Genomic DNA, 24,507 nt, shown 5'->3' on the forward strand with positions numbered 1-24,507 from the left:
ATGTTCCGTATGGCATGTGGAATGTGGAATGTAAACTGTAGCAAGCAGAGTGAATGTCGAATGCGAAAACAATTTAATTTTATTGTTTTGCACATAAATTTTTCGGTTTGCCATACGGCAGAATTATGCATTGTTTTTCACAATGGTTGAAAGATAAAGACGAAATAGAGAAAACTATTTTCTACACACCGAACAATAAATGCACTAACAAATGTTTTTTATTTATATTAAAATGGATAAGCCCAATATATACATATATTAATTGAAAAATAAATGATTGAATATTTTGCTAACTAACAAAATTAAAATACACAATCTATTAAAAGCGAAATGTAATATTAACTGTATTCAAGAGCAGACTTACCTTCTTAAGGCAAATTATATCACGCTCTCTCTCTCTCTCTCTCTCTCTCTCTCTCTCTCTCACTCTCATTGAATATGAGGACTATTTAAAGAGCTTCGAAAAAGCACAAATACACATTAAATTTCACTTAGTTTTACTGATTCCGTATTATAGATACTAAGACAATCCACAAATGCACACACAACTCATGCTAAACGCATTAAACTTTGTATTTTAGCTCACTCCGATTTCAAACTATTTTCTACACCCACAACGCACATCCGACAACGCACTGATCAAAACAAAAGACTCGCACGTACTAAATAGCTTAATTCAAATCGCTCTCAGCTGCACACTCAACTCAGATAACGGGATCAAAAGTACTTTCAACCAATGACGCTCATTCGCTTGACTTCTCCCTACCAAAGCATGAGCATGCACAATGCCTGCTCCCTAGTGCTAGTAATTCACACATATAACGGGATCAAAAGTGCAAATAGTAAATAATGAACGAAGAGATCCATAATTTGCATAAAATATGAGGACTTTCTATCTCTATCTTTCCCTTTGTTTTCAGCAGAGCAAATGATTTTATACTTTATGCTACAGCTCAAATTCCCATTGCAAGTGTATTCAAGGGAAATTCCTTTAAAAATCTGAGCCACTCACACATATGTACATATGTGTGTGTGAGTATGGGGAATGATGAGTGGGTGGGTGGCCATATAATTGAGTCACGTTTGGCCGGGGCTTAAAGGCGCCTCTGTAAAATATTCAGATTTATGCCGCGTATTGGAAACATGTATATAGAATGGATATTTATATATGTGTGCGTATATCCATATAAACAAATTGTTGTGAGAGTGTGTGCTGTGATTTATGTAAGCAATATTCCTGATTGCATATTAGCGAAGTCTGCGATTGAGACTCAACATTTTATGGCGCTTGTGCATGGAATAGACGGAGATCGAATCTGAAGAAATTTTGAGTTATTATTTCATGTATGTATGTCAAGATATAAGAGCTTGGAACTTGAAATTTTGTTTGTGTGTTTGTATGCGACTCGAGAGAGTCCCGAGTAGAGCTTTCTTACGTGTTTTAACAAGTCTTTGACCTCTCTAGTTCAATTTAAAGCCTCTTAGAAAATGTAACCACTGTAGCTCATATCACAGCACACGTTAAAACCACAAATAAACCTATTTTGTACGTTGTTATTAAAGTAATATGGACCAATGCTCTGTCTACCATTTCGGGCTACGTGTTTATAATGCCAATTCAAGTTTCGACAACCCTCACAGGAGCCCCCATCCACATAAACACACACAATCATCAATAAACAGAAACTAATACACGAACCGGAATCAAAATGCGTGCTGGCATCCCAAAAAAATAATGTTCCAATACACAGCTCCACAATGGCAAAAAAATTTAATTTATCTGTATCAGTTCCACGTGGAACCAACTGAAACTCAGGGCTGACAAACGGCAGGATTAAACAGGCGAAGCGGCTTGGCAGGAGGAACTGCAGTGCCGCATGCCGACACAGCTGGAGGAACACATGTTTCAACAAATTCATCTGCCATGTCACAATGCGCAACGGTATGCAGAATTTTTTGGGGTTCACCCCAATGTTATTGACATGGATATGGATATGGATATGGTTTAGAGGGGGTCGCTGGGGCGCTAGTTTCGGTTGTGGCCCGGCTGCACGTGACAAGACTCGACGAAAAGTGAAACTTTCTGTGCAAATATTTTCCAGGCAAACAGCTTGCACTTAAAGTCTATGGCTGTTGCTCCCCTTTCTGCCCCTCCCACTCGCTCCACGGCGCCTCCCTTGCCAGACTGTCCCTTTAAGCTGTTTGTGTCATTAATCAAATGGTGCCCAATAGCGCGTCAGCGGCTGCCAACCCTTTCAACCCCCTTGACTGATAACTTTGCCTTTTCATACCCCGTATTAATAGTCGAATGCTTGGAACGGGGGGTTCAGTCAGCTGTGAAGCGGTAGATATCAGATGCACGACCAGATAGTGTGGGATCTACTAAAACATCTACTAAAGCATCCGCTGTTCTGTTCATCTTTCTAACAGTTTGCTCAATAAATATTCGATTCAGTTTTTCAACTATTACAGAGTATCTACTAGTCTGTCTGCCCAGCGGCTGCCTCAGTTTCCGCTTGTTAGAAACCCATTTTTGAAATATGAACTTTTGGAGTTGTTCTTTCTTCTGCTGACGAATGCCGACAGTCATTAATAAATTAGGGGTTAAAACATTGGTGAGAGCGGAGGGTCGGGGGTTGGGTGTTGCTTGGGAGGGCAAAGCTGGTTGGCGGTGCTGAAAAGTTGTTTATTTAATTGAAAGTGAAACGAGCGCCAGCAGATTTGTTTAACTCAATTAAATAGGAGTAGAAATCTGGGCAGGGGCAGGCGGGCAGGCGGGAAGGCTTTGCTTTTACGATCTGGCCAGTTGTCGTCAAGCGCACAGTTTTACAGTTAAATTCAATACACACAGTTTTAGTTACACTTTGTCAATATGAATAAAATTGTTAGCTATTGGTATAAGGGCGATGCGTGCCAAGCGGCGGGCGTGATCAGTCCAGAGGAGAGCGAAATACTGAGCTCCAGCGACTTTGATGATGAAACTGTTTCTGCAGAGGAGCCTGATCTGAATCTGCCCTACCAGCAACTGGAGGCGATTAAGCGGCGTCTCAAGGAAATGCGAGCCAAGCTGATATACACACCGCCCGATCCGTGCGAGCAGGAAGACGACGGCGTTTCGGCCGGAGAGCAAGCTGGCTTCCTCAACCAGAAACAAATACAACTGCAGCAGCTGCGTCGCAGCAACTGTCTGCTGCGCTGCCAGCTGCAGAGTCGTGTGCAGCATTTGCATAGAGCACGCAAAGAGCTGCTCCTGGTGGAAAATATGCGCTGTCAGCTGAACAAAATGCTGGAGAAGATGGTCACCGAGATGAACATCTTAGAGGAGTTCAAAGTCTCGGTACAGCATCATTTCGGGCTCTGCATCGAACGGAACGAGCAGATCAAGATGAGCAAAATTGACTGCCATGACTTTAGTGAACTGGTGCACGACAAGACCATCCGTAGGTTGGGACATATGCGCCCGCTGGTGCCCCTCCGTTGTCATTTGCAAGTGCGCTACAATCTGAACGTGGAGCTCATACTCCTACGCATCTTCCTACAGTCGCTCTTTGGGAATATCACAGAGGACTGGAAGCTATTCAATCGCATCCTAAAGTAAGTTACATAGATAAGATACATAGATACATAGATACATAGATACATAGATACATAGATACATAGATACATAGATACATAGATACATAGATACATAGATACATAGATACATAGATACATATTTCTTTATATTTACATTTCTCCATATTTACAGGAAATCTTGCAGAAAGAAACAGAAGCGCTCCAATGAGAAGGAATCTAATAAGTTGTTGGCCCTTGGCAATTAAAGTGCTCTGACCCGAGTCTCAGTCATTAAATGTTTCACATTTTACTTTTTCATTTTATTTTCATTTTCATTTGCGTTCTATTGGCTGAGTTTTTGGCGCTCGGTTCTAATTGCTTTTGAAATGTCGCTCAATTAAGATTATTGGCGCTTGGCGGCTTTTATGGCACTTCTGTGGGCTGCTCCCTCCCTCTCTCTACCCCTCTTTTCTCCATCTCGCTCACTGTCGTAATAATTATAAAATTTCAAGAGAAATTGGCTCAGAAATTGCTTCAGATTAATGACGTGCGCTTTTATTTGACGGCGTTAAAGTTACAATATCATAGCAGCAATCCGGCTCGCCCTCGCTCCCTGCTACCCCCACACATCCTGCCACTGGCCACATTCTAATCCTGCCACACAAATGTACGCATTCCCACCAGGATAAGAAGCTGCAGCTAAATACGAAACGGCATCAGATAAAAACAAAGCAGATTTGTCTCCCACACACACACAGAAAAAAAAAATACCCTGAAAAGTCCCAACAAAAAAATAGAAACGAAAATGGAGCTCTTGACAGCCCGCAGCTAAGCCAAAGGCAAGCCAACACATTGACATTGGGCTCCACATCCTCCAACTCCACCTCCTACTCCTTCGCCACTTTGTTTAGCCTTGTCGAACTGCGTAAAAACTCAATTGCCGCGCATTGCCAGACAGGCACCAACAGGCACAAACTATGCATTGAGATCGGGTCGCTCAATCTCTCACTCTCTTTCGCTCTCACTCTCTCTCTCTCTCTCTTTGTTTTGCTTCCTTTCTTTGAGCTCTATAGTTAGTCGGGGGCTAAGGCAACATTGGGTTAAATACGCCTCAGTCCTTCTCCTGCATTGAGTGAGAGATAGCGCCAAACGGCAAAAGCGAATTTATTGGAGTCATGTCCTGATAAGCATTCGCTTCAATTCCATGCCAAATTACAATGTTACAAGCCCGAAAAGCGATTAACAGCGACTCAACGAATCACAAATACTCTCGAATATAGTCAGAGCATAGAATTCAGATAAATTACCTTATAAAAAAAAAAAGTAATTTTAAATTTACAAAATCGCTTGCCTTAATATATGATCTAAAGAAGCTATACTTCTGATTTCCTTTTCTTAATTTTATTTATTCAATCTTAAGAATTAATTTTAATCTTTCTTTACCTAAAGTTTTTTTCTTATGTATCTTCATTGTTCATTCACTTGTCAAATCTAAATAGAAAATCAACTTTGGCTCGCTCCTATTTGTTGCAGGGTATACAAAACATAGATAGACACATCGAGATACAGGCAACGTTACAACACATCAGACTACATGGCTGATACACAGGAAACGCATTAGATACTTTTAGGTACGGCGACTGGCACTGGCTGTCCATATGGGTCTGTGTGTGTGTGTGTGTGTTTGTGTGTTGACTGGGCCAGACCTGGACACTGGACCCTGGCTAGAATGTGCTGTTCTGGTCAAGTTCGGTGGCTGCTGTTGTTGGCAGTGCGATAAAAATCTGCGTAAAATGATGCGGCAATTTGATGAGCAACTAACTTCAGGCAATTAGTTTGGTCGCAACGCAGTTACAGCTGGAGTTGGGAATTGGTAGTTGCGAATTAGAAGTTTGTCGTGCGTGTTTAACTGTTGCGTTAGTCAATAAATGGCGGAAGAGGAGAAACAATTGTTATTGGAGCGGGAATTGTAGGTAGTAAGCCTAATGGCATTTAGTGTTAATGTGTTTAGCAACTGTTTCAAGGTTTCGCTTGATTTATGTGCAGACATAAGGAAGAAACTTTAAAGATAAGTTGCTCTGGCTATAAATGGCAAAAGGTCCCCAACGAGAAGTCTCTGACAGTAGCCACAGTTAGTGGAGAATGTAAGTTTGTGAATGCCTTTCAGCTATTTTTATGCTGTTTAGCAGGCGAACTCAAAGATACATTTCAAGTGCTCAAGTTCTCTGGTGTGTGCATGTATGTATATGTGTGTGCGCGTGAGTAGCCGCAAGAGTACACATAATTTCCATTTGGCCAACATTTGCATTTATCTTCAGCTTCACAGAGGCAAACATGCCTACTGCCAGCTGCAAAAGTATGTGTACAGAGATAGTGCTGAAGGGAGGGATAGGGAGAGTGGCAGAAGTAGAGAGCGAGAGATATGTCTACTTATAAATACTTTGACGACTGGCACAAGTTGTAGATAAATATGGCATAGATTACATAACTAGTTCTTGCAGCCAAACAAAAGTTTGCCTACGCACCTCTCCCGCTCTCTTTGACTTTTAAATATACATCTATTTTCCTTGGCGCTTTTCTCTGTATGCACAGCTATTTTTAATAATGCTCTCGAATTCGGTCCAGCCACCATTTGTAGGGCATTTGACGAGTGCACCTCGCAGGGCGCCGTGGCTTAGTTGGTTAAAGCGCCTGTCTAGTAAACAGGAGATCGTGAGTTCGAATCTCGCCGGGGCCTTCGAAGCGTGAAAACTTCGCGCAACAGTTGAATTTTTTCCAGAAAAGAAAATATTTTTCAATTAGAAATTCAACAGCATCTGCCATTTGTGCCATTTATTGTTGTTTCCGTTTTCCGCTCGTGTGTTGCCATAACTGTTGTTATTGTTGTTTGCCATTAACATGGCTGCAATCGCCTCAATAATTGTTTCCATTATCGTTAAAATCAGCCATGGCACTTGCTGTTGCTGCTGGCAAACGAAAAAAACAGCTATATAAGTTTGCAGTGCTAAAAAAGCTTCTAATGAAAAAAGCTTTGCTTTATTTAGCTTTTTTTCAAGCAGGTACTCTACCTATCGCAACGACACGGCTGATAAGCTGAACTAGATTTAAAGCATTTACTGTTTATTATGAAATTTATAAGTATGTAGGGGGAAAACAAAGGGGTTGATTACAAAATACCCTGTTAAATGTATCCTAAAATAATAAAATAAAATAATAATAATAATATGAAATTATTTTAAACTAGATTTGGATTAATTATAAGTTTAAAAAATAAATAGAACAATTATTGATAAATTTATATAATTATACATTTTACAAAAATTGAAGGTTTATCTCTTTGAAATATTTTTCAATTTGTTCTTGTATATACTCAAACCAAAAAAATAATTCCATTATCTAAAAATAAACATGAAAAATAATAAATACTACATATTAATTTATTGTTAAGTATTTTTTTCAAGCAATCTAACTGTAAATAAATTATTACGTTGCCCACTTAATAGTTATTTAAATTCTTATACAATATTTCACTTAGTCTAGTCTCATAGCCCAATCAGAACATCATATATTTGATACGAGCGTACTTAAGCACAGTCAACATACATACATATAAATCGATACATACCTCTATCCCTCCCTTTCCCTCTACCGCATATTTTCATCAATATACTATCTTCGTGTTTTGTTATATCTCTTGCGGAACGAAAACATGTGAACAAATATTCATTTAAACAATGGACTTCTCAGGTAGACAGCTATAAATAGAAATCGAACGCAGTTCAGTTACCTGAAGGTGTCTATTTTTACCAGCGAAACCAGTGGGGCGCCGTGGCTTAGTTGGTTAAAGCGCCTGTCTAGTAAACAGGAGATCGTGAGTTCGAATCTCGCCGGGGCCTTCAGTAGATTAAATCTACTAAAATTCATTTTTTTTTTTTTATTTAATATAGTTTTTGCTACAATTTATCTATATGCAAAGTCTGCCTAATGTTAATGAAACAGTCCTTAAATTAGTTTAATTCACAACTGGTTGGTGCACATGCTAAAGCTTTTTTATGTGGAAGCTTTCAGAAGTACGTCTGGCCTCTAGTCCTGATAGACCAGATACAGGACAACAATCATGAAGTACGTGGGTCGCTCGTAAACCAGTTGCGTAAAATTATCCCGCTTCTCATCCATCAGATGGCACATTCGCTGATAGATGCCCTGATTTTGTTTCTCCACAATCGAGAGCAGACACACGATGCGATGGCTGTAAAGTATTTATATAGATTTCGTTTTTGATGGGTTCAACTGGGCTACCGATTTGTGGTTTATAATCTGTACAACACTTACCGCCTGTGGTTTAGCTTCTTGACCCGATCCCGTATCTCGGCCGCGAGACTCTCGACCAGCTGCAGCGCGCGCCAAGAGTCGAAATTGCGACTGAACCGATCCCACAGCAGACGCTCCTCAATGCAATCCTCGATGATTTTATGGGCACGTTCCATATTGAAATTGGTATGAAAGAATTTCCAATCATTTTTCGGCTTCTCCTTACGCTCGCCGCCCTCGCCACTTCCACCGGCAGCTCCACCGCCTTCGTACAGGTCAGAACTCTGCAGCGCTCGCCGTCGACTCAACATGGATTCGGAGAGCAACGCATTCATTCGATTGGTGGTCCGCACCGAGGCGGTGATGCTGCAGTTGAAAATGGAAAGCTAAAGGTGTTAATTAAAGCAAACGAGCACATACCGCGTCTTCATCGCGGTCCAGGTGGACATGGCCGGAGTGCCAGACATAAGTATACTAGATATATATTATATATATATTATTAACAAAAGATATTGGCTAAAGTTAAACAAATTCCATGCACTGCTATCTGCACACTGACAGCCACAATGACGATGACGATGTCTCGGCACTGACATGCCGACACGCCGAGCACATCAGCCTGTCGGGCTGCCCCCCGCTGGCTCCTATATAGTACATATATAGTTGGATCGGAATTTTGTTGGTTTTGGAGGCAAACTCTTCCGGCTTGCGTGCCGCTTATCATAAAGTCAAAGGCAGCGCTCCAATTGCAATGGCGATGTGGGTGTCATCACCATGCAGAGGAGGCAACACACAGTCAAAGTGTTGCCATATATAACCCTCTCACTCTAGCTCTCTCTCTCTCTCGCTCTTAGTCCCTTGTTGGGGGTCGGGCAAATTACTTGAGCTCTGAGCCATGAGCACGCGAAGCCTTTCGAGTTGATGACTTTTGATCGGTTTTGGTTTGGAACCACCTTTAGCGAGGTGGCGCATCCGGCTGTTCGAAATCGCGGCCATTGTGTGGTTTACGGGCAAAGTTCAAGTACTTTGATTGCATTTACGACACTTGCTGAAACAGTGACGCCCCATGAGTTGAGCATAAAAATTCGTATAAATATCGCTGCCATAGCGTATACGAAGTTCGTGCTGCCGTTAACTGATAGTTATTGCTGCATATATTCCATATATATATATATATATATATATATATATATATATTTATGAACTTATTAGATTGATAAAGCCCTCAGCCATATTTACAATCAAAAGCAATGCGCTATAATTGTGTTGGGGTAGTGCATGGGTAATGCATGCTTGTTTATTTACAGTGCTGGGCAGTCAAATAGAACAGGTTCGATAAATAGTATGAATTGGATTCAATTGTTTTGCTAGATATCTGCAGACGTTTGATTGATTTAAGAATTATTAATATTTATGTTTTTTTTTTTTTTAATTTCTTATGAATAATAATTATTGATAGAATTGGTAGACTTTGATTGATTGATCGGTTAGTGGAAATTTAATATATGTGGATAAAAAATACCTATACTATAACTATATCTATAACTTTTCCTCAATTGGCCTCTATCAATTACTCTATGTCCCTTGTGCTCTTTCACTCTTTTCATCACTTGTTCTCTTCCCCTGAAGTGTTATCTGTCTTACTTTTTATCCTATTTTCTATTGTTTCCCCGTTTCTTTTCCTTCACTCTCTGTATATTTCGCCATCTCTCGTTTCCTCTATTACTATTTCCTTTCTCAGCATTTTATTCTCTCTGTATCTCTCTTCCGTGTGTTATAACTATCATCAATTTTCCCTCTCTCTGATATTCTTAGTTTTTTATTTATTTTTTCTGTCTCTCCTTCCCTCTCTCTCTCTCTAGCTCTATCTCTCTCTGTCCCCCTCTCTCTCACACTCCCTCTCTTTCACTCTATTTCTCTCTCTCCCACATCTCCCACATTTTTTTCCTCTCTATCCTACTCTCTGAATTTCCCCATTTCCCAAGTTCACATTTCGGTCTACGTTTTTCCATCCCGACTTTATCAGAGATAAAGGTTAATATCTATTCCCTATTTCTATTTTCTCTCCCCTTTCTTTTCATACCCTTTCTCATACTCTACCTATTCTCCTTTCTCTTTCTTTCGTTTAAGTTGAGAGATTTTCGCAGGTGGGAATTCCTTCAACAGAAGCTACTATACTATCAGAATTATGGTGTTCTTTTTAAATTTAATGCTTAAAGATTGCGGAATAGATATGAAAATTAAATGAATACTAAAGCGTGTTGACACAGCAGTAGCCGTAGCAGCAGCAGCTATAAATCTTTTATTACTTGAGTAATAAAATGTAAATGTGTCTCTCTGTGCGTGTGTGTGTGTGCGAATGTGTGGGTATGAGGAGGCAACTAAATATAATAGAGCAGTCGAACTACATTCACATTCACATTCACGTGTGCTGCCAGCAATGTTAGTTGTTAAGGGGAAAGTTCCACTGTAATGTCTGCCACGGGGCAGTTACCTGGGTTTACTAATTGCCGAGCACAAAGTTTACGACACGTGAATATGTGCCAAAATTAAGGAGCAACGGTGGCAACAAATTAACCAATTTTGTTGCTGCCACCCGCAAACACAAGGCGAAGCTCGAAGCGCAAATGTTGACGACTTTTATTTGCATATAAACTTACGCTTGCATGCGACTCATCAGGCGCCACCAATTATGCTATGCTTTTCACTGACTGACGAACTGACTGATTGACTGACTGACTGACTGACTGACTGGCTAACTGGCTGACTGACTGTTAGCCGAATTATACTTTTGGCAAAACTGCACGTGAGCTCGTCTCAAATGTGACTGGCTTCTAACTACGCTAAACATAAAAGCGCAAAGCTAAACCCCAAAAATGGAAACAATAATAAGTAAAAGTGGTTTAAGTGAAATTGATCGCCTGGCGGATACCCTATAGCAAAAAATATGAGCTTTTTCCATTATTTCTGTGCAGTTTTGGAGAGTCTATACAAAATCTATTGACTGTAGCTCTTGTCTTACCCTCAAGTAACAGAAAATTGATATCGATTCAAATACTAATACTTAATTTTTTGGGCTATATAATCTTTATACTAATAGATACCAAAGTCAATTCACTTAGATATGTGAATGCATAGATTTATTAAAAACGCAAATAGACTTAAAAAATGAATATATATAATAATATAACCTTTGGAAAGAAAGCTTAGGGTGTATACAAAAAAAAAAAAAATTAGAGTCGAGGCATTGCGCATTCACTTGCTCTAACAGTAAGCCAAGGTGTTTGTTGCCTTTGCCTGGAAAGGGTTAGAGAATAGAAGCAGCAGCAGCAGAGGGTTGGGAAAGTAGTTACACCCAAACCCACCTGCCCCTGCAGATGGTATCTTCCATAGTTTCTGGCTTGGATTTCAGTGGCATGTCTAAGGACAACTCAGACTGTTTTATGGAGCGGCTCACATGTGTGTATGAATGTGTGTGTGTGTCGGTGTGTACATGTGTGTGCGTCGTCTAAATTGTATTTATTTTGAGTAATTTAGTTTATATTTGTTATATGCATATTATACACACACATGTACACTCACACACACACACACAAACACACGCTCAGCTAGGTGTGTGGCAATTAAAAACTTAGGTTACAAACTGTCGACACAGCTGCATGCAAAACCGTTTACTTTGACAGGTGTGTGTATGTGTGTGAGTGTGTATGTGTATGCGCGTGAGTGTGATCGCGTGTCTAAATTCGCGTTGAACATATCCACTTAAGAACTGCATTTAAAAATCCACAAAAATCAGAGCGCTGCATGTGAGCACCGTTTAGCTGTGTTAGCCAAAAAGTTTGCACTTGACACATGCTTAGAGCACAATATATGATATGTGGGTTAGAATATAATAGATAGAAGTGAGTTGCCAGCCATTACAAAATATTATAGATAAAAATTGTTATATCGTTTTTTCTAGATACAAAAAAGTTTGTTATTATATTTTTTATGCAACTGGAATTTCAAATATCAATGCTTCGATTATTCTAAAGCTATCAATAAAATCCCTCGTATAGAACTCTGTCTCTCAGTAGTAAAACCTAAAACTAATCCTATTAATAAAATATGCTTGAATAGTACCATCAATCATAATGATTAACGAGCTTCTTAACAATCCATAAATTGTGATAATAAATCAGTGAGAGTTTACAATGAACAACAATAAATAAATGTATTCTAAAATGCTGAAATGTAAAACTCTTAACTACGACTAAATGTTATTTAGATCTCCATATTAACTCTACAAGGCGCTTATCTAAAAAATTTGTATACCATAGTTCTTATCTAGGGTATAAGTATTTTTAGTTAATTGATTATATCAAATTCTATCTTACTATCAAACGGCCTTTGCACTGTACTTAGATGAATCACTTTGATACCAATAATTTTACTTTCTTCAAAGCATTTATTTCACTGTTGACCTCTTTCTGCCTGCTTAAAGATCAATTGTCTATTTTTTATTTATACATACATATATCCCTTGCTGCTTGATGGCTAGGGTTAGTGCACTAGTAATTGTACTAAATTTATATACTTTTTCTTTGCCCATGAAATACGTCTTATTTACACAATTGTATATTTTATATATACAAAAAACACAAAAACTTGTAAATATATAACTTTTATAAATATCTCATTAGCCACATAAATTTGCCCTCATACATTGAAGTCTATATTTCAATATTTACTTTCGTAGTTATCATAGTATTTTATGGGCAGTATTAGTTAATCTGCAATATATATATTTCATCAAACATATATATGTTTTGCATATTTATATATATTTTTTTTATTTCATTCACTGATTATGAAAAATACGAATTTAATTTTAAAGAATTAATTTATAATATTTATTATTTTTTACATTCTTCATTTTAACTTTTCTATATAGTATGACTGTCAAGAATGATCGAAATGATCTTTATCTAGTCAAAACATACCTAACATAATTCTTCAGCTCACCCGAAAATGATTCCAAGGCAATAATTGCGTGGCTTAAGTAAAATACTTTATTAACTTCTACTCAAACTTCTTGAACATTTATGGAGCATAGTATGATACAAATGGAACATAGTTAGGAACTAGCCTAATATCTGGTACGACGTTCATCGTTGTTAAAGTGAATGCCCAAAATTGTGGAGCATACAAAGGCGGCGGCCTAAAAAATGAAAAACAAACAGATTGTTAAGGTTGAGTCAATAGAGTAAATACAATATATATATTTTTATAGATAAGTGCACATACCTCAACGGCTATCAGAATCCAGCCAAATACCTTAACCAATTTCGTGGCCTGCTCAAAGAAATCGATCATTTTGTTTAAGCAGCCATCGGGGTAAACTGTGTGGGTGGACGTAGTAGCAGTGCTATTCGTTACATAACAGCTGGTTGGAATTGTTAGATTCGATTTCGTATAGTCGATGGGGCCTGTTATGCCACAACATTTGAACTGAAAAAGGAAGATGGATGATTAGAAATGTATGTAAGAGTGTAATAATTTATAAATGTCAATTTTAATATAATGTAATACATGGAAACTATTGTGCTGATACTTTGTATATAAGTATTTGGAATTTAGATATTTTCATCTTGCCTGACTTTAAAGACAATAGGACAATAGTTTTTTTTTTAAATATATTAAAATATTCTAGTAATTAAGAATTAAAAAAAAAGTACAAAAAGTCTGCACAGAATATCATATATTTTTGCTTGTTAAAAAGAGACGAATACTGAATAAATATTAAAGAATAAATATCAGAAATGTTCTGAAATATTTTAGAAACAAATTAAAGGAAACATTCGAATATTGCAACTATTCTATTCTATAGTCTTTTAATAGTGGTGTATACTAAATTTAAAAAAAAAAATATATAAATAATAAATCATAAATATAAAATTAGTCTTAATTGTCTGAAACTTACGGTCGTCTGAAAGATGCCCATGGCGTCCGTGCCATTCTTCTGTTTTTCCCAGGCAGTATTCAATTGGTCATGGGCAATCTGTGATTCATTAATATGATTCACATAGGCAAAGCACAGCACGCAAGACAGCACCAGAAGGATTAGCATAATAATGCAGTACTACAAAATAAATACATATAGAAATGAATTAAGAAATTCAAATAGGAATAGTAAAGCGAATTTACTTACCATCCAGGTGAGGCATGTGCTTTGTTTAATGGAGCCACAGCAGCCAAAGAACGATATCAGAAAGACAATCGAGCCGATCACAATGAAGACTATAACAATGGGGCGTGTCTCCTCAGCAACATCTTTAAGGGCAATAGCGTTGACTACAATAACGCCAATGCCCAAAATCTGAAGAATGAAACCAAACAAAGTTAAAAAACTACATTAAGTTCAAGTTGAGGAAGTCGGTTATGAAATAAGACTCTGTTCCACTTAGATAGGAGTATGAGTAGGGCGGGAAATTGTTAAATTTGGCTCATTTTCTGTGCCGCGCCCAGGTATCTATCTATAGGTAAATAAATACTATATACACACAAAGCTCATACATCATACGTGTGTGTATATGAACGCTGATAACCAAACTAAAAATTTTCTGAACTTTGAAGCTGACTAACCGAGATTCAGTTCGACTTAATTATAAATTTTTATTTTTTGTTACTCACCGCGCAGAGAGCATTGAATATGAACACAAGATATTTGATCGTTGCAGTTGCACAACCCATTTTGCTATAGTTTATATATTTATATATATATTTGTTAGGAGACTATAATACACGGTATCAAAAACCGATGCACCTGCTTCGATGACGACTTTTTTAGACTGAATTACTAAAAAACAACCGAGTGCCGCTTCACCGTCAGTTAGTTGCGATAATGATTCTACTGGGAAATTATTGTGCGACGGCATTTAAAAAAGGTGCGCATATAAATAAAAATAACACTGTGAGAAATAACATACTGCTAATGGAGAGAAAAGCTCTAAAGGCTATGCTTATCAGATATTTGCCTAAGCCCCCATTTCTGGTTAACTCAATTTAGTGAGTAGTGAGTCGTTTACTTGACTCTGAGCAGTACACAAACTTAATACATGCGGCTGCACGGACACGCCCATAAATATGACGAAGATAATTTCATTGCAAATATACCTATACCTAAGTGAGCATATCAAAATATGAAAGTCTAAAAAGACGGAAATAAAGACTGAAATAATAGAGTAAAGTGAAATATGAAATAAAAATATTTATATTTATGTGGAATATGAGAACCGGGGAAAAATACAAGAGGGAACATATCAAGTATCTGAATCAAACTTTAATTAAAATTCTAGTTATAGTTCACATGTGAATCAGATCTTTATGCATGCCGTCAAGAAAAAGGAAACAACTGAAATGTGTATGTATATGTTTTATCTATAAGTGGAATATAGTTTAAATATAAGTTGAAGTACCTTCTACAACAGATTAAAACTGAAATGGAATACGACTTATAGATTACTGTTTGAAGTGAAACGAAAATTGAGTGCAACAGATAATGCTGAGTTTTTTTAGAACAGTATGAATTGTGAAGTGAAATACAAGTGACAAATGGACGGACATGAAAGATGAAATTTTTAGACCTTGTACAAGACTACGACAAATCTGTATAAGTCATTGGAAGTAAATATGACTACATAAATAAGGCCCTTGAGAATAAAGTGATTGATAATCTCAGATAGTTAAGTTACATGTGATGGATTATACATTATAGATTGAAACACAATCGAAAAAGACACTCAAATAGTCTCAAGAGTTAGGGTAATAGACAGTCTTCTCTGTCCCTAGTTGGCGCATGACCCTGAGCCATAGACTGAGCGCTCTGTAAACTAATTTGCTGATAACAACGCTTGCTAATGCCGCATACACATACAATCCGCGATATTAAATGATGACAATGTGGACTTACTGACAAACTCAAATTTATATATGTATACATTTATACATATATCCATATGTAATTGTCTAATTTAGTTCTGTTTTGCAGCTGGCACATCTGGAGTGCATATCAAACATGCGAGCTAATTATTAGTTGAGTGGAATGGCTGAAAAATATCAAATCGTTACGATCTACCCAATCATATATATTGGAGCGATAAGTTATGCACAGTTGTTATCACTACAGAGTGATATCGCCCTATCAGCTAAAGCTGTGGAGCTTCCGAATGTTCTCTAAGCTACAAAAATGGACACAGCAAAATAATAACATTGGCGTGCTTTGTTTGATTTTGGCTCCATACATATTTTCCTCGTGCTCAGTTCAGTTAAACTGGTACGAATATTCGCACACGAAATATTACAAAAATGAGTTGCGGTACGAAAACGCTGAAAATCTCATCGTTCGTCTTGGATTTTCTTTGTTGTGTGAGTATTGAGCTAATATATCAAGAGTTATCAGTTGGGCAGATAGGTGTTACATGTTTTATACATACATCATACATTAGGTGTTTAGCGCACTGTCTATAGCGGCTTGCTCGTATGCCCTAGCAGTGTTCCCGCACAGTGAGGCCATTCGCATACCCTGCATATTGGGCATAGTGCTGGGTATACTGCTTTTCGGCAGCACCATCTTTGGCTGCATTGCGGCGCTGCGTGAGGACATTCGTCTTAATTGGATTGTGAGTATTACGTCTACTCGAGTATGCCTACAAATAACAATTATTTTTATTTAATTTTTATAGTATGTTGCAATTTTGTTAGCATTAATATGTGCACAAATTACCGTTATATTCGCACAACCAATCAACTTTCAGTTATTGGCCAATGAGACCATCTACAATGCCTGGCAGCAGCAACTATACAGCAATGACAGCATGTCCTACTATGAAATCAAGGTAAGACGAACTGAATTTGTTTTATTTCAATTTAATTACTATTTTGTCTTCTAGTATCACTGTTGCGGCAAATCGGGCCCTCTGGACTATGCCAATAGCAGATTACGCGTGCCCGCTAGCTGTTATTTAAATCAGAATTCAAGCATTGCTACGGATTTATATACAGTGGGCTGTAACCAACGACTGGCCACTGCTTATGTCATAGGCACTCGATATGAGCGCATTAGTGATTGGTCTGTTGTGGGCCTCGAAGTAAGTTTATCTATCTATCTACTCAATCTATGTATGTACTTGACTAACTAATTCAAATTGCAGATATTAACTGTCATAGTTGCCGGACTGTTTGCCATTACATTACAGAATGCGGAACGCAGACGTCCCTACCGCTAGTTTATACAACAATTGATTAACAATTTAAACAGTATTCAAAGTTGTACAAAAATGGTACCTATTGTTTTGTTTATCACCTAAAACCTCGCAAAGTTTTTCTGTTTGAAAACTAAAGAAGCTGAAATGAGCGCCACCTGTTGTGTTTTTAGGCAACTATTAAGTTAGTGGTTAAATTGTTATTTTTAAATATGCGTAAAGTTCTGTAAACGATAAAAGACAAATGTTATGAAATTATGAATAAAGTGTTAAGAAATGTAAAGCAGTAGCTGTGGTAGTAATATATTCCAATTGTATTAATAAATGTACATCTCAATGTTTAAATATCAGCAGCGCGACGCAGCGTTGCCACCTAAGCTTTAATATATTGACCGACCGCCACAATCTATCGCTCGCGCTATAGATATGTTGTTTACAAATATCAACACAATAAAAATATTAGCAGTGCGCTTAACTAGTTTTCCACTTTAAAAGCGTAGTTTCCAGCATTCGACCAGCATGTATTCATAACGTGTTGTCAATTAATACACACTCACGCACGCCGCGCATAGTGTAGTGTAAGGTGTATACAGTGCATTGGTCGCGGCCAAGTTCGACGCTCGCTGCGGACAACTCCACAGCACAAGCAAAATATAAAGAAGTGATCAATTTGTGTAGCCCAGCGAGAGAGGTTCGGTTATTGTTGCCGGTCATTAGCACTACGTATCTGAAGGCAACCACATCGTACACACGGACAACTCTCTTCCGAGTAGAAAACGAAAATAACGCTTAGCCATACACGTCAAAATGGGTCTGCGATTCCAGCAGCTAAAGAAGCTTTGGCTTCTTTATCTGTTTTTGCTGTTTTTTGCATTCTTCATGTTTGCAATTAGCATAAATTTATATGTGTCAAGTATACAAAACGCTGAAGTAGAGCCGCGGTGAGTGACCGAAAATTGAATATATTCCATTGTCTTCTATTGTTCAACTATGCGCATAGTGAAATTTGCACAAATTTTTGCCACGAAGTTGCAAGTAAACTTGGATTACAAACTCTAAAACATCATTACGGTGCAGTGCATTGCATAATTTCCTTCAAAGCAAATAAAGTTGGCTGACTAACTGGCTAAATGGCTGACAGCCGAGCTGGCTGACTAACTGACTGCCTGACTAAACGACTGACTGACAAACAATCTGGCGATTGAATGAATGACTGTGTAGTCGACCAGCTGACTGAATGGCTGAATGACTGACTAGTAGACTGACTGAATGGCTGACTAGCTGACAAAAGAACTAACTGCCCGAAAGGCGGTCGAGCTGACTGGCTGACTAGCTGACTAAGGGACTAACTGCCCGATTGGCAATCAATCTGGCTGAATTGCAGACGAACTGACTGTATTACCGGTTGCAAACTTTACTAGCTGCTTAACTGACTGGCTGACTATCTGACTACCAAATTAGCTGACTGTCTGCCTAAGCGACGATCTGACTAGTTGACTACTTCAGTAGCTTCTTAGCTGCTTGGCTGCTTAGCTGCTTAGGTGATGTTGCAAGTGGCTGTTGTTACACTCGAGTGGGTTGACTCGACTTCATCTTCATCTCCATTTCCAGCCTTGCTTTCGATTTTTTTCCGTAGCTATTTTGCATTTCCACTTGTATTGTTAACTGCCCAACATTGCCATTGTCATCTATTGTTTGTTTGTTTTTTTCTGTTTCTTATTTATTTATATTTTTATTTATCTCTGTCCGGTCCAATCAACGTGCGAAGTCATCCAAAACCGCCGCCAAAACGACGCTCACTGTGGCCGTACAAAAACATTGTGGCTCACTATATTGGCAAGGGAGACATCTTCAGCAATATGACTGCAGGTTAATAAACCACATCAATGACACAATACACAATCACATCAACATCAACACCAATACCAAAAACAACTAGTAGAAATAAAAGCAACTTAAATGTTCAATGACTATACATTTGCAGATGATTACAACATTAACCAGTTCGAACCTAAACAGGGCGAGGGCGCCGATGGCCGACCCGTAATAATTCCATTGCGAGACCGCTTTCGTATGCAACGCTTCTTCAAGCTAAATAGCTTTAATTTATTGGCCAGCGATCGTATACCACTAAATAGAACGCTCAAGGACTACAGAACGAATGAGTAAGTAAAGAGTGGAAACTATTCACTTTCAACTAGGATATAAAATACATATAAATATGCCTATCTACCATTCTAGATGTCGAGAGAAGCGTTACACTCAGAACATGCCCACCACTTCGGTGATCATTGTCTTCCACAACGAGGCCTGGTCTGTGCTGCTGCGCACAATAACGAGCGTCATAAATCGATCGCCGCGACATCTGCTTAAGGAAATCATTTTAGTGGACGATGCCAGCGATCGCTGTAAGTAGCCGATGACTCATTGAAGTCATTACAAAACTAAGCACCTACGCTTTATTCTTGCAGCCTTTTTAAAGCGTCAGCTCGAAGCGTACATCGAAGTGTTAAAGGTGCCCACGCGCTTGTATCGCATGAAGGAGCGCAGCGGCTTGGTGCCTGCTCGCTTAATGGGCGCCCAGCACGCGCGTGGCGATGTGCTCACCTTTTTGGATGCACACTGTGAATGCTCGAGGGGCTGGCTAGAGCCGCTGCTGGCACGCATTAAGGAATCCCGCAACGTTGTCATTTGCCCTGTTATCGACATCATATCGGATGATAACTTTAGCTATACGAAAACATTTGAGAACCATTGGGGCGCCTTCAATTGGCAACTGAGTTTCCGGTGGTTCTCCTCCGATCGCAAGACACGACAAGCGATCGCAAAGGAAAACAAAGACAGCACGGCGCCTATAGCCACGCCGGGCATGGCTGGCGGACTGTTTGCCATCGATCGCAAGTACTTTTATGAAATGGGCGCCTATGATAGGGACATGCGCATCTGGGGCGGTGAGAATGTGGAGATGTCCTTTCGCATTTGGCAGTGCGGCGGACGCATCGAAATCAGCCCCTGCTCCCACGTGGGTCACATATTCCGGAGCAGCACACCGTACACCTTCCCTGGCGGCATGAGCGAGGTTCTCACCTCGAATCTGGCACGCGCAGCAACTGTCTGGATGGACGACTGGCAATACTTTGTCATGCTCTATACGGCCGGCCTCTCGCTAAGCGCCAAGGACAAGGTGAATGTTACGGAGCGCTTGGCATTACGCGAGAAACTGAAATGCAAGCCATTTTCCTGGTACCTCGAGAATATATGGCCAGAGCACTTCTTTCCCGCGCCGGATCGTTTCTTTGGCAAGATTATATGGCTGGATGGTGAGACGGAGTGCGCCCAGGCGTACAGCAATCACATGAAGAACTTGCCGGGACGAGCGCTGTCGCGCGAATGGAAGCGCGCCTTTGAGGAGATCGAGAGCAAGGCCGAGGAATTTATGTCGCTAATTGACTTGGAGCGCGACAAGTGCTTGCGTCCCCTGCACGACGATGCACCGCGCACCTCGCTGCAGCCGGTGACGGTGGGCGATTGCTCATCACACGCACAAACAATGGACATGTTCGTCATAACGCCCAAGGGTCAGATAATGACAAATGATAATGTTTGCCTCACCTATCGCCCGCCCAAAAACGGGGCATTCAAGCTGCTGAAAAATCGGAATGCAACGAGCTCCAATGTGGTGCTGACGCAGTGCATAAGCGATCCAAGTCAACAGTGGACCTATGACATGGATGTAAGTAATCAGGCGGACAGATTCTCAGTTAATTACAAGCTTATCTGTATTCCCTCTCCCCTTACAGACCCAACAAATTTCGCATCGTGAGACGAATCTATGCCTTACGCTCAAATCGGCGACGAACACACGCAGCCAGAAGGTGGAGAAGGTGGTACTCAGCATGGAATGTAACTTCAAGGATATAACACAGAAATGGGGACTTATACCGCTGCCGTGGCGCATGTGAAGCTGCATTTATGTTTATATTCTAACGAAATTAATCCCCTGCCAGCGATCTAACACAATGTGATATTTATTGAAATTGTTTAACGACCCCCCGACGCACACTCACAAATACGAGCAAAATCACCTGTTCGTGTATTTGTACACCGGGACACGCCCACTTGAATTGTTTTCAGTGTTTGCCTGGGAGCTTTTCTCCAACTTTATTGGTACTCTATGCAATTCTATGTCATATTTATTAAGTGCAAATTTTTAGGAAATTTTAAGGCGACACTAGACAAAACAAAAACAAAAACAAAAAAAAAAGAGTAACAAATACCTTACATTTTATATAACACTTAAATAAAAGCGAAAAATAACGTAGAAATTGTCACTGTGTGCTATCTTTACCTTGTATATTATACTCGTATATGTATATAGTCAACATAGATTAAGAGCCTCTGCATCTGCTTTAAAATGAAAGCAGCTGCTGCAGATTGCCGCATTCGCGTTCGGCATTCCCAAGATGATCTGCTGCTACACCACAATTAAGTACACTGGACTCTTGTCCAATCTGCTGTATATGGTGAGCTTGCACTTTGCATCTGTTGGCTATAAATTATTAATTAATTATTCTCTTACAGCTGCTGGCCATTGGCGTAATGGCTGCCGGTGGTTTGGGTCTGCAGATGGCGCAACCGAACACGCCGGAGCATACGTACTTTGTGGAAAGTCTGGTGCTCGGGGCTACGATCTGCACCATAATTATATTTGGCTGCTATGGCCTGGTCAGTGATTTGCTTAGCGTGAATATAATTGTGAGCTGAAATGATTTATGTCTGGATCGGAATAATATATGCTAATCTGCTTCACTTTTAAGTTTACCGGCTTCATATTGATCGTGCTCGGACTGGAGTATTTGCAGCTGCACAACTATCAGCCGCACAGTCGCTATAAAAACACCTCGCAGCAGCTGGAGCTGCTGACGGTCTGGCACGAATTGGAGAAGCAGCCGGAGCAGATGCAGCAGTATGAGCAGCAGCATCATTGCTGCGGCTACAATAATGCCAGCGACTACAAGGCTATGCAAATGCCCATACCCAAAAGTTGTTATCAGCCTGGCAGCGATGAGCTGCTTTTTACACGAGGTTGTCAAGCGACATTGAAGCATGGCCGCAGCCGCATCGAGCAGCGCGATAAGCTCTTTATGTGGTGCATCATTGGCCTTGAGGTAAAGCCCAGTCGCAGCGACCAGTTCACTGACCTTCAATGACAATAACAAATTACTTGTATGCACACAGATTTTCATACTGGTGCAGACGATTGTGTTGAGCGGGCTGCTTTATAAGCTGAGACGGCGCGAGCGACTCGCACGACAGCAGGTGCCGCCAGGTGTGCGCCGCGAGCCGCGCGCCAATCATGTGGGCTCCCGTACCCAGCTGCTGGACAATGTTTGAACTTCAACATCATATCAAATAAGTCGTTTATTGTATTATATCAAGAATCGTAATTTCTAGTAGGTGTAGCGACGCGGCTTGTTGGTCAGCTGACAGCACAGCGTAATTCCCAAAATAATGCCGATAATCTGCAAGAGAGAAATACATATTAGAGAGAATAAGCTCCAATTTACACTATGCATAGCTCACTTCATAGCCAATCAGTCCACAGTGCACCCACTTCTCAAATCGATAGATTGAGAGATGAGCACGCTTCACGGCCGACATGCAACCCTCTGTATAGGGATAGAGCGCATGCACACCGTCGACGGTATGGAAACAGCTCTGAGGCGCACGCATGGTGCTCGTGTAATCGGAGAAGCCCTTGTTGCCGCAGCATTCATACTGGAGAAACACAGAAATTAGAATTATGTAAATCTAATAAAAATTATGTAAATTCTTACCCTCTGCTCCAGTTGATGCATAGCACCGGAATGCGACAGCTCCTTCAGCCAAATGCCCATGACAAACTCCTCCGTGGTATTCACGTGTCTGGCCTCATTGTAGTGCATCAGTCGATAAATGTGCGCGCCTATCAAGCACACCAACAAGACCAAGTGCTGAGTATAATAAATATGTTAATTCAGTTCATTTTCATAATTCCTTTATCACACGCACCACCACCAGCACCTTGATGGAGCCGAGAAAAGCGCCCGAGCAGCCGATCACTGCGGCCAGGATGAGGGTTCCAGCCATGGTCAGCTGCCTGATCTTCTCGAAGTCAATGTGAGTTGCAGAGCCCTCGTCCAGTTTGTAGATCAGCTCGTAGACGCCGGCTAAGGCAGCCAGGCTGCCAATTATCTAAGAACATAAGAGAGGAAATTAATGATCAAAATAAAAATCATGTGAATTAATAACGCGTCATAAAATAAAAAGAAAAACACAAATACAAAAATCAAAATCAAGACAAAAAATTAATAAGCAAATACAATGAAAATGTTCGCTGTCTTTATGTCAGGCCAAAATAAAAGCAAATATTAACGCATGGAATTACTGGCGGCTTTATTTTTAAATGCCCAACGAGACACAGTCACACACACACACACACACACAATACACACACGCACTCATCAGCTCTCGCACACAGATATACCAAGTGCGAAAAATGTAGCAATAATTAAAAATAAGTAAAGTGACAACTTGTCTGGGCGCAATGGAAGCAGGAGATTTGTTTGCTGCCAAATTGGCTGTATATAAAATAAAGGCTAAATATATGCATATATTAAGCAATAATTAAAAGTAAAGTGATTGTTAACTAAATGAGCTTAATTATATATAGCTTCTATATATAGCTGTCCAGCTTCATCGAGCACATTACTTATACGCACTGTGTCGCTTAACGAGCATATTACTCATACGCAGTGTGCGTCAAGCGGCAAACTACTTGTTAATGGAAAAACTTGAGAAGAATTTGTATAAATGCTAATGAGCCTACATATGTTAGCATAGCGTTTATTCACACACATATGTTTCCATTAATATGTGGAGAGAAATAACTAAAAAAGTATTAATTAAATGAAAAGCAGAAAACTCACCAAAGTAAATGTATTGAACACCACGGCCGTCCATTGCAGACACACCTGCAATGTGGGCATTGTTGGCAGCGGCAACTAAAATTCTTTTGAAATATATGCTAAAATATGCTCTCTCTTTATTTATTTCTCTGTACTTTTTATATGTTTTCAAATAATTGTTTTATGGTCGTCGTCGCGCTGTATGTTGAATCTCCAATCCGTACGAAGACGCGCGCGCTTCTGTTAAGGCTTTTTCGGTTGCCACGAGAACTCAACTCGTTCAGTTTGAAGAATAAATGCGAAATGTTTACAAAAGCGTTGAGTGGTTGCCGTACGGTCGGTTTTTCTTTTTTGCTATAATTTTTTTTTTTCTCTTTCTTTTTGGTCGTTACTCAAGAGACACATCCCCGGCTGCTGTCCCGCCCAAGTCCCGCAGCGAGACGTCCGCAAGT

General features: G+C 39.7%; 7 protein-coding genes and 2 non-coding genes across 17 annotated transcripts; 6 read left to right on the plus strand and 3 right to left on the minus strand.

The window, feature by feature from the left end:
* The first annotated feature begins 2,776 nt into the window (after nucleotides 1-2,776).
* On the plus strand, nucleotides 2,777-3,865 carry LOC108617076 (uncharacterized). The gene is made up of 2 exons (XM_018012731.2): nucleotides 2,777-3,594; nucleotides 3,749-3,865. The coding sequence occupies exons 1-2, from the start codon at nucleotides 2,873-2,875 to the stop codon at nucleotides 3,819-3,821; spliced, it is 795 nt and encodes a 264-aa protein (XP_017868220.1). The 5' UTR covers nucleotides 2,777-2,872; the 3' UTR covers nucleotides 3,822-3,865.
* A 2,353-nt stretch (nucleotides 3,866-6,218) lies between these two features.
* TRNAT-AGU (transfer RNA threonine (anticodon AGU)) lies at nucleotides 6,219-6,292 on the plus strand. The gene has a single exon. It is a non-coding gene; the product is annotated as a tRNA-Thr (tRNA).
* Nucleotides 6,293-6,959: 667 nt separating this feature from the next.
* Nucleotides 6,960-13,011, minus strand: LOC108617083 (dynein light chain Tctex-type protein 2B). 3 transcript variants are annotated; one of them, XM_018012741.2, is made up of 3 exons: nucleotides 8,287-10,520; nucleotides 7,888-8,232; nucleotides 6,960-7,804 (listed from the first exon to the last, which is right to left on the minus strand). In XM_018012741.2, exons 1-3 carry the CDS (start codon nucleotides 8,331-8,333, stop codon nucleotides 7,639-7,641), a joined length of 558 nt encoding a protein of 185 aa, XP_017868230.1. In that variant the 5' UTR covers nucleotides 8,334-10,520; the 3' UTR covers nucleotides 6,960-7,638. The 3 variants fall into 3 exon arrangements, with proteins under 3 accessions (XP_017868230.1, XP_089327586.1, XP_017868231.1); XM_089471460.1 differs by lacking the exon at nucleotides 8,287-10,520 and adding an exon at nucleotides 12,871-13,011 and having other exon boundaries at nucleotides 6,966-7,804; XM_018012742.2 differs by lacking the exon at nucleotides 8,287-10,520 and adding an exon at nucleotides 10,527-12,758 and having other exon boundaries at nucleotides 7,005-7,804.
* Nucleotides 7,378-7,451, plus strand: TRNAT-AGU (transfer RNA threonine (anticodon AGU)). Its single transcript has one exon. It is a non-coding gene; the product is annotated as a tRNA-Thr (tRNA).
* On the minus strand, nucleotides 12,895-14,682 carry Tsp42Er (Tetraspanin 42Er). Its single transcript, XM_018012735.2, has 5 exons — nucleotides 14,539-14,682; nucleotides 14,057-14,224; nucleotides 13,829-13,987; nucleotides 13,153-13,356; nucleotides 12,895-13,066 (listed from the first exon to the last, which is right to left on the minus strand). The coding sequence occupies exons 1-5, from the start codon at nucleotides 14,596-14,598 to the stop codon at nucleotides 12,995-12,997; spliced, it is 663 nt and encodes a 220-aa protein (XP_017868224.1). The 5' UTR covers nucleotides 14,599-14,682; the 3' UTR covers nucleotides 12,895-12,994.
* On the plus strand, nucleotides 14,677-17,391 carry Tsp42Eq (Tetraspanin 42Eq). 6 transcript variants are annotated; one of them, XM_089471456.1, is made up of 7 exons: nucleotides 14,896-15,031; nucleotides 15,204-15,268; nucleotides 15,883-16,272; nucleotides 16,353-16,526; nucleotides 16,590-16,742; nucleotides 16,797-16,994; nucleotides 17,058-17,391. In XM_089471456.1, exons 3-7 carry the CDS (start codon nucleotides 16,213-16,215, stop codon nucleotides 17,130-17,132), a joined length of 660 nt encoding a protein of 219 aa, XP_089327582.1. In that variant the 5' UTR covers nucleotides 14,896-15,031; nucleotides 15,204-15,268; nucleotides 15,883-16,212; the 3' UTR covers nucleotides 17,133-17,391. The 6 variants fall into 6 exon arrangements, with proteins under 6 accessions (XP_089327585.1, XP_017868225.1, XP_089327582.1 ...); XM_089471455.1 differs by having other exon boundaries at nucleotides 15,896-16,272; XM_089471459.1 differs by lacking the exons at nucleotides 14,896-15,031; nucleotides 15,204-15,268 and adding an exon at nucleotides 14,677-14,792 and having other exon boundaries at nucleotides 15,896-16,272.
* Nucleotides 17,392-17,504: 113 nt separating this feature from the next.
* On the plus strand, nucleotides 17,505-21,433 carry Pgant3 (Polypeptide N-Acetylgalactosaminyltransferase 3). 2 transcript variants are annotated; one of them, XM_018012729.2, is made up of 6 exons: nucleotides 17,505-18,049; nucleotides 18,877-18,977; nucleotides 19,093-19,273; nucleotides 19,350-19,516; nucleotides 19,580-20,841; nucleotides 20,909-21,433. In XM_018012729.2, exons 1-6 carry the CDS (start codon nucleotides 17,916-17,918, stop codon nucleotides 21,068-21,070), a joined length of 2,007 nt encoding a protein of 668 aa, XP_017868218.1. In that variant the 5' UTR covers nucleotides 17,505-17,915; the 3' UTR covers nucleotides 21,071-21,433. The 2 variants fall into 2 exon arrangements, with proteins under 2 accessions (XP_017868218.1, XP_089327578.1); XM_089471452.1 differs by lacking the exon at nucleotides 18,877-18,977 and having other exon boundaries at nucleotides 17,908-18,049.
* Nucleotides 21,434-21,489: 56 nt separating this feature from the next.
* Tsp42Ep (Tetraspanin 42Ep) lies at nucleotides 21,490-22,670 on the plus strand. The gene is made up of 4 exons (XM_018012732.2): nucleotides 21,490-21,631; nucleotides 21,690-21,863; nucleotides 21,926-22,276; nucleotides 22,347-22,670. The coding sequence occupies exons 1-4, from the start codon at nucleotides 21,572-21,574 to the stop codon at nucleotides 22,500-22,502; spliced, it is 741 nt and encodes a 246-aa protein (XP_017868221.1). The 5' UTR covers nucleotides 21,490-21,571; the 3' UTR covers nucleotides 22,503-22,670.
* On the minus strand, nucleotides 22,512-24,450 carry Tsp42Eo (Tetraspanin 42Eo). Its single transcript, XM_018012733.2, has 5 exons — nucleotides 24,077-24,450; nucleotides 23,160-23,342; nucleotides 22,946-23,101; nucleotides 22,692-22,886; nucleotides 22,512-22,630 (listed from the first exon to the last, which is right to left on the minus strand). The coding sequence occupies exons 1-5, from the start codon at nucleotides 24,134-24,136 to the stop codon at nucleotides 22,559-22,561; spliced, it is 666 nt and encodes a 221-aa protein (XP_017868222.1). The 5' UTR covers nucleotides 24,137-24,450; the 3' UTR covers nucleotides 22,512-22,558.
* Nucleotides 24,451-24,507: the final 57 nt, after the last annotated feature.

The sequence above is a fragment of the Drosophila arizonae genome, chromosome 5, assembly GCF_054131065.1.
Source record: "Drosophila arizonae isolate 15081-1271.41 chromosome 5, UAZ_ARI_1.0, whole genome shotgun sequence".
Lineage (NCBI taxonomy): Eukaryota > Metazoa > Arthropoda > Insecta > Diptera > Drosophilidae > Drosophila > Drosophila arizonae.

Coding starts and splice junctions, on each gene's coding strand:
- Pgant3 (XM_018012729.2), top strand. CDS start 17,916: ATGGGTCTGCGATTCCAGCAGCTAAAGAAGCTTTGGCTTCTTTATCTG. Junction 18,050..18,876: donor AACGCTGAAGTAGAGCCGCG/GTGAGTGACCGA, acceptor CAACGTGCGAAG/TCATCCAAAACCGCCGCCAA. Junction 18,978..19,092: donor CTTCAGCAATATGACTGCAG/GTTAATAAACCA, acceptor ATACATTTGCAG/ATGATTACAACATTAACCAG.
- Tsp42Eo (XM_018012733.2), bottom strand. CDS start 24,136: ATGCCCACATTGCAGGTGTGTCTGCAATGGACGGCCGTGGTGTTCAAT. Junction 23,343..24,076: donor TGTTCAATACATTTACTTTG/GTGAGTTTTCTG, acceptor TTATGTTCTTAG/ATAATTGGCAGCCTGGCTGC. Junction 22,631..22,691: donor GTGGACTGATTGGCTATGAA/GTGAGCTATGCA, acceptor TCTCTCTTGCAG/ATTATCGGCATTATTTTGGG.
- Tsp42Ep (XM_018012732.2), top strand. CDS start 21,572: ATGATCTGCTGCTACACCACAATTAAGTACACTGGACTCTTGTCCAAT. Junction 21,632..21,689: donor TGTCCAATCTGCTGTATATG/GTGAGCTTGCAC, acceptor ATTCTCTTACAG/CTGCTGGCCATTGGCGTAAT. Junction 22,277..22,346: donor GGTGCATCATTGGCCTTGAG/GTAAAGCCCAGT, acceptor GTATGCACACAG/ATTTTCATACTGGTGCAGAC.
- Tsp42Er (XM_018012735.2), bottom strand. CDS start 14,598: ATGGGTTGTGCAACTGCAACGATCAAATATCTTGTGTTCATATTCAAT. Junction 14,225..14,538: donor TATTCAATGCTCTCTGCGCG/GTGAGTAACAAA, acceptor TTCATTCTTCAG/ATTTTGGGCATTGGCGTTAT. Junction 13,357..13,828: donor TGGGCATCTTTCAGACGACC/GTAAGTTTCAGA, acceptor TTCCTTTTTCAG/TTCAAATGTTGTGGCATAAC.
- LOC108617076 (XM_018012731.2), top strand. CDS start 2,873: ATGAATAAAATTGTTAGCTATTGGTATAAGGGCGATGCGTGCCAAGCG. Junction 3,595..3,748: donor CTATTCAATCGCATCCTAAA/GTAAGTTACATA, acceptor CCATATTTACAG/GAAATCTTGCAGAAAGAAAC.
- LOC108617083 (XM_018012741.2), bottom strand. CDS start 8,333: ATGTCTGGCACTCCGGCCATGTCCACCTGGACCGCGATGAAGACGCG. Junction 8,233..8,286: donor TGGACCGCGATGAAGACGCG/GTATGTGCTCGT, acceptor TTTCAACTGCAG/CATCACCGCCTCGGTGCGGA. Junction 7,805..7,887: donor AAGAAGCTAAACCACAGGCG/GTAAGTGTTGTA, acceptor AATACTTTACAG/CCATCGCATCGTGTGTCTGC.
- Tsp42Eq (XM_089471459.1), top strand. CDS start 16,213: ATGAGTTGCGGTACGAAAACGCTGAAAATCTCATCGTTCGTCTTGGAT. Junction 16,273..16,352: donor TCTTGGATTTTCTTTGTTGT/GTGAGTATTGAG, acceptor ATCATACATTAG/GTGTTTAGCGCACTGTCTAT. Junction 16,995..17,057: donor GGTCTGTTGTGGGCCTCGAA/GTAAGTTTATCT, acceptor TTCAAATTGCAG/ATATTAACTGTCATAGTTGC.